The 6013-nt window shown below is 41.0% G+C and overlaps 1 protein-coding gene across 1 annotated transcript; it reads left to right on the top strand.

The window, feature by feature from the left end:
* The first annotated feature begins 361 nt into the window (after positions 1 to 361).
* Positions 362 to 3617, top strand: LOC139548364 (extracellular calcium-sensing receptor-like). The gene is made up of 5 exons (XM_071358000.1): positions 362 to 649; positions 840 to 1652; positions 1810 to 2037; positions 2311 to 2434; positions 2671 to 3617. Exons 1-5 carry the CDS (start codon positions 362 to 364, stop codon positions 3582 to 3584), a joined length of 2367 nt encoding a protein of 788 aa, XP_071214101.1. The 3' UTR covers positions 3585 to 3617.
* Positions 3618 to 6013: the final 2396 nt, after the last annotated feature.

The raw sequence follows: 6013 nt of genomic DNA, 5'->3' as shown, positions 1-6013 counted from the left end.
CTCGTAGCGTTTTAATCTACTGTCCATCTGAGGTTTATCTCATAGGGTTTTAATCTACTGTCCATCTGAGGTTTATCTCATAGGGTTTTAATCTACTGTCCATCTGAGGTTTATCTCATAGGGTTTTAATCTACTGTCCATCTGACGTTTATCTCATAGGGTTTTAATCTACTGTCCATCTGAGGTTTCTTTCCTAGGGTTTTAATCTACTGTCCATCTGACGTTTATCTCGTAGGGTTTTAATCTACTGTCCATCTGAGGTTTACCTCCTAGGGTTTTGGGTTGTGTGTAAGACTGGTGAGATATATTTTGCCTTCTTTAATGGCACATCTTTTACATTTTTTTAAAATCTCTCTTCAGTATGAATTTCAGAGAATTCCAATTTGCACAAACACTTATATTTGCAAGTGAAGAAATCAATCGAAATCCGGCAATTCTCCCAAACCATACTCTGGGCTACAATATCTACAATGCGTGTGGATACGACAACATCCTGAAGTCTGGTTTGGCTTTATCCAATGGCCAGGAGAAGTTTATCGATGAAGGGAACTGCACCAAGACAGACATGGCTCAGGCTGTCATAGGCCACTCTGCCTCGACACCAACAATAGGATTGGCCCGAATCATCGGAAGGTTTCGTATACCAGTAGTAAGATGTTCTATTCACTTTTCTATGAACTCATACAATAAAATATATACTTTTATATTGCCACTATACACAAGGTGTTATTTTTTGTCGATCAATGTCTTAAAATAACAAAACATAGCTCTTGGTGTCAAAACTACTGTACAGTATGTCATGTCAGGTTTCCAATAAAATGCAGTTATTTTGTACACAGATCAGCCACTTCGCCACCTGTGCGTGTCTGAGTAACAGAAAGGAGTTCCCCTCCTTCTTCAGAACCATCCCCAGTGACTTCTACCAGAGTAGAGCCCTGGCCCAACTGGTCAAATACTTTGGCTGGACCTGGGTGGGGGCTATAAGCAGTGATAATGACTATGGGAATAGAGGCATAGCCACCTTCATGCTAGCTGCACAGGAGGAGGGAGTGTGTATAGAATACTCTGAGGCATTTGAGCAGACAGGTCCGCGCCATGAGCTTCTCAGGATAGTGGAGATTATTAAACAGTCCAGTTCAAAGGTCATCATGGCCTTCATGACCCACAGGGAGATCAAGGTTCTGGCGAGTGAGCTCTACAGGCACAATATCACAGGACTACAGTGGATCGGCAGTGATGCCTGGATCACAGATCCTTCTCTCACTGCCATCGAGGGACACAGCGCCCTGGTGGGCGCCATAGGCTTCACGGTGACCAGGGCTCACATCCCCGGGCTGGGAGAGCATCTGAGGGATGTCCACCCCTCTCACTTCCCCAACAGCATGTTTCTCAGGGATTTCTGGGAGATTGTGTTCGACTGCTCGCTCAATGAGACTACAGCACCTAAGAGGAAGCCATGCAATGGCTCTGAGAGTTTAAGAGACGTGCAGAACACGTTCACAGATGTGTCCAAGCTGACATTCACTAATAATGTGTATAAGTCTGTGTATGCTGTGGCTCATGCCCTCCACAACCTGTTGACATGTGAGGAGAGCCAGGGCCCCTTCTCTAATGGGAGCTGTGCTCAACCTACACACATCCAGCCATGGCAGGTGAGCAAGAATATACCTCTAAAAAAGTGACCTTTGTCTATTTCAAGTCAGTTAAAGTAAAATAAATGGTTTCACTGTAGACTGATAATAACAGAATGATGATGCAAAGCTACATAGAAAACAACTTTTCTTTCTTGACCATTTCTCCTCTCTCTAGCTGTTGCACTATCTACAGTCTGTCAATTTCACAACGGGAGAGGACGAGAGAGTATTTTTTGACAGCAATGGAGATTCCCCAGCAAGATATGAACTTGTTAATTTACAAAGTGCCACATCGGGAACCATGGAAGTGGCCACAGTCGGTTTATATGGCGGGTCTTTGACTGGAGACCACCAGTTCACTATGAACAACGTTAGCATTGTATGGGGAGGAAATAGTGAGACGGTACATTTTCATATTGTCTTGTTCTCATATCTCTGGCTGGGAAGTCAGTATGCTATCCTGCATGGTATTCTTTAACACAACAATTACACTTAACCTCAGCCACTCAGCCCCTGTTGGTATGTACAGTATTGAGACAAGTCAAATCACACACTCTACAGTGCACAAACATTGGTGATTTATGATTAACAGGATAGATATGTACAATACATGAGTGAACATGAGTACTCAAACTCTCCTTGGTCCCCTATGTGAGTCTGTTTGTGTGTGTTCCAGGTACCTGTGTCAGTGTGCAGTGAGAGCTGTCCCCCAGGCACTCGTAAGGCTGTACAGAAAGGAAAACCTGTATGCTGTTATGACTGTGTCCCATGTTCAGGCGGTGAGATCAGCAACACTACAGGTAAATTACACTCGGCCATCAAAAATACAGTTGGTGAGGTGAATACATGCTGGGTTACATACTGGACATCACATTTTATTCTAGCGTGTGCTGGCCTTCACAAATCCCTTAAACCTCTTAACTGAAAATGTGAATAGAACCAACAGAGCATAAAATTTGTCAAATGTTCTGCATGTTTTCCTGAATCATTAACATTATGTTTTTTTTCTGGGGGGGGGGTTTCTTTCTCTAAACAGATTCAGCCGAGTGCATGAAGTGCCCAGTCCAATACTGGTCCAATGGGAGAGGGGATAGATGTGTCATAAAAGAGATTGAATTCCTGTCCTACACTGAGCTCATGGGGGTCATTTTACTTCTGTTTTGTTTGATTGGGGTTTGTTTAACTATTATTATAGCAACAATTTTCTTCCAATTCCGAGACACCCCCATCGTCAGGGCCAACAACTCTGAGCTGAGCTTCCTGCTGCTATTCTCCTTGACTCTGTGTTTTCTATGTTCTCTTACTTTCATTGGCCGGCCCTCTGAGTGGTCCTGTATGCTGCGCCACACAGCGTTTGGGATCACCTTCGTCCTCTGCATCTCTTGTGTTCTGGGGAAAACAATAGTGGTGTTGATGGCCTTCAGGGCTACACTTCCAGCCAGTAATGTCATGAAATGGTTTGGTCCTCCACAGCAGAGACTCAGTGTTCTGGCTTTCACTCTCATACAGGTCCTGATCTGTGTTCTTTGGTTAACAGTCTCCCCTCCTTTCCCCTACAAGAACATGAAGACCTATAAGGAAAAGATCATTCTAGAGTGTGATGTGGGTTCAGCTATTGGTTTCTGGGCTGTGTTGGGGTATATAGGACTCCTGGCTCTCTTGTGCTTTGTGCTGGCTTTTCTGGCTCGAAAGCTGCCTGATAACTTCAATGAGGCCAAATTCATCACCTTCAGCATGCTCATATTCTGTGCAGTCTGGATCACCTTTATCCCAGCTTATGTCAGCTCTCCTGGGAAGTTCACTGTAGCTGTGGAGATCTTTGCTATTCTGGCCTCTAGTTATGGAATGCTATTTTGCATCTTTCTTCCTAAATGTTTCATTATATTGCTGAGACCAAAGGAAAACACCAAAAAACATATGATGGGGAAGACCAATGATATACGTTACTAACTTTTTGGTCATTTAAATACAAAAACAATTACATGTAAAATGTCAAAGTGTTATTTATTGACTGTTGATTTAAACCTGGAAATTGTCACTCAATCTTATTAAATTAAGCTAGTTAAAAACTATTCTGTGTGTTCTCTACATTTGAAGTTTTATTAGGATTCATTCAACTGTACCCATCTGCCCCATATACAGTTAAGTAAATATCTAACTGTGTAATTGCATCTTTGCATATCTAATAGTGTATTTTTTTCTTCAGAAAACAAAAATAGCAACAGCTCAGCTCACCTAAGGCAATGTACTATACACTGACAATCATGAAGAGTTGACAAAGAAAACAATCCGCCCTCTGGTGGATGTAAACTAAAGTACAACCTCATCTCATGTATTGACATCTACACAGTCTACAGACAAGCCTTGGCTGAATTAGATGATTCTCTCTGTGTCCAGATCTGATGCATCCGTCTGATACAGAGCTCACATATTCATAAAATGTGAAAGAGATGTATCCATAGTCAATTACCTCCAAAAAATATATATTTTGAAACAGATATATAAAAACAATATTCTAATTCACAATAAAATATATTAAATGTCCTTGAAATAGAATAAAACTAGAATCGTTAGTTGCTACATCCTTTTGGACTTCAAATTCAAATGCTAAAATCATATACAGTACCCATTGATTCTTGGAAAATATTATTTATAAATGAATGATATAAACCGATTGATTCTTGGAAAATATAACTTATAAATTAATTATATATACCCATTGATTCTAGAATATTATAGCTTATAAATGCTTCATAAGCATAGTTCAAATGGTGTACCCCATCAGAACCCAAATTATAAGCTTGTTTTACTATAATGTTTGTAAACAATGCAAACTAATGCTGTATCACCTCAAAACATGGTTAGAACTATACTTTTGATATCATGGGTGGTCAGTCCTCGCATCCATAGCTCTGTCCATGAATTTGAGAGTGGTTACATTTCTCAAGGCCCCTCCCTCAGCTTTTTTTTTTACCAAAACAGAGCTGGGGATTCTGCTTTGTCATTGTTTAATTTTAAGATTCTAGCTTTAAGTATTCAGACTTCTGTATAAGGACCATTGGTGTCAATAGCATTTTAGTGTCCAGCCATTCACTGGGCACAGTTGTGAGCTTTCTGTAACAAACAACTGATGTGTCATCCTCATTATGATGAGTTGCCTCCACATTGCAGCAACAGCCTCTACAGTCTACTGATTCCCAGCAGTATCCCCTCTGCTCATGGAAGGTGCCAGTGTGATGTCACACTCTGAAGAATGTGTCACTGAGCCAGGCAGTAGGCTTTGCTATCTCCTACTACAGGCCTTGAGGCCTTGGCCCTCCCCCTCCAGGACCACAGAGGACCACCAAACTGGACCTGAGACCTCCAACACCAGATACCTCCAGACAGAACACTGATAACAAAGAGGAAGCAAGCTAGGTCAATTACACGATGTCATATACTCTAGTTGTAATGCACATGTCATAACATGGTAGATAGAATCAAGGCCTATTTTTGCAGCTGATGCGCTCTGCTTTGTGAATGATATCTAGATGTAATTGGAAACCAGTGTCACCCATTTCAAATAGATGTTGCAATAAATTAAAGGTCAGGTAATAGCAAATGACTTGTAAAGAGATAAACAGTACTTGTAACTGTGTGGCCTAATATAACAGCCCTTTCCATTCCTGTGTACTGGAAGTGTTATTATACACTACCGTTCAAACGTTTGGGGTCACTTAGAAATGTCCTTGTTTTTGAAAGAAAAGCATATTTTTTGGTCCATTAAAATAACATCAAATTGATCAGAAAATCAGTGTAGACATTGTTAATGTTGTAAATGACTACTGTAGCTGGAAACAGCTGATTTTTAAAGGAATATCTACATAGGCGTACAGAGGCACAATATCAGCAACCATCACTCCTGTGTTCCAATGGCACATTGTGTTAGCTAATCCAAGTTTATAATTTTAAAAGGCTAACTAATCATTAGAAAAACCTTTTGCAATTATGTTAGCACAGCTTAAAAACTGTTGTGCTGAATAAAGAATCAATAAAACTGGCCTTCTTTAGACTAGTTGAGTGTCTGGAGCATCAGCATTTGTGGGTACGATTACATGCTCAAAATAGCCAGAAACAAAGAAGTTTCTTCTGAAACTCGTCAGTCTATTCTTGTTCTGAGATATGAAGGCGAGAAATGCGAGAAATTGCCAAGAAACTGAAAGGCACGTACAACACTAGGTACTACTCCCTTCACAGAACAGCGCAAACCGGCCCTAACCAGACTATAAAGAGGAGTGGGAGGCCCTGGTGCACAACTGAGCAAAAGGACAAGTACATTAGAGTGTCTAGTTTGAGAAACAGATGCCTCACAAGTCCTTAATAAGTGCTCATAAACTCCG

This window comes from Salvelinus alpinus, chromosome 21, assembly GCF_045679555.1.
Source record: "Salvelinus alpinus chromosome 21, SLU_Salpinus.1, whole genome shotgun sequence".
Taxonomy (NCBI): Eukaryota; Metazoa; Chordata; class Actinopteri; order Salmoniformes; family Salmonidae; genus Salvelinus; species Salvelinus alpinus.
This window is presented reverse-complemented; position numbering and strand designations above follow the sequence as displayed.

Excerpts from the sequence above, each read along its gene's own strand:
- LOC139548364 (XM_071358000.1), top strand. The coding sequence starts at position 362 with ATGAATTTCAGAGAATTCCAATTTGCACAAACACTTATATTTGCAAGT. Across the intron at positions 1,653-1,809 it reads CACACATCCAGCCATGGCAG|CTGTTGCACTATCTACAGTC; the intron begins GTGAGCAAGAAT and ends TCCTCTCTCTAG. Across the intron at positions 2,435-2,670 it reads TGAGATCAGCAACACTACAG|ATTCAGCCGAGTGCATGAAG; the intron begins GTAAATTACACT and ends TTCTCTAAACAG.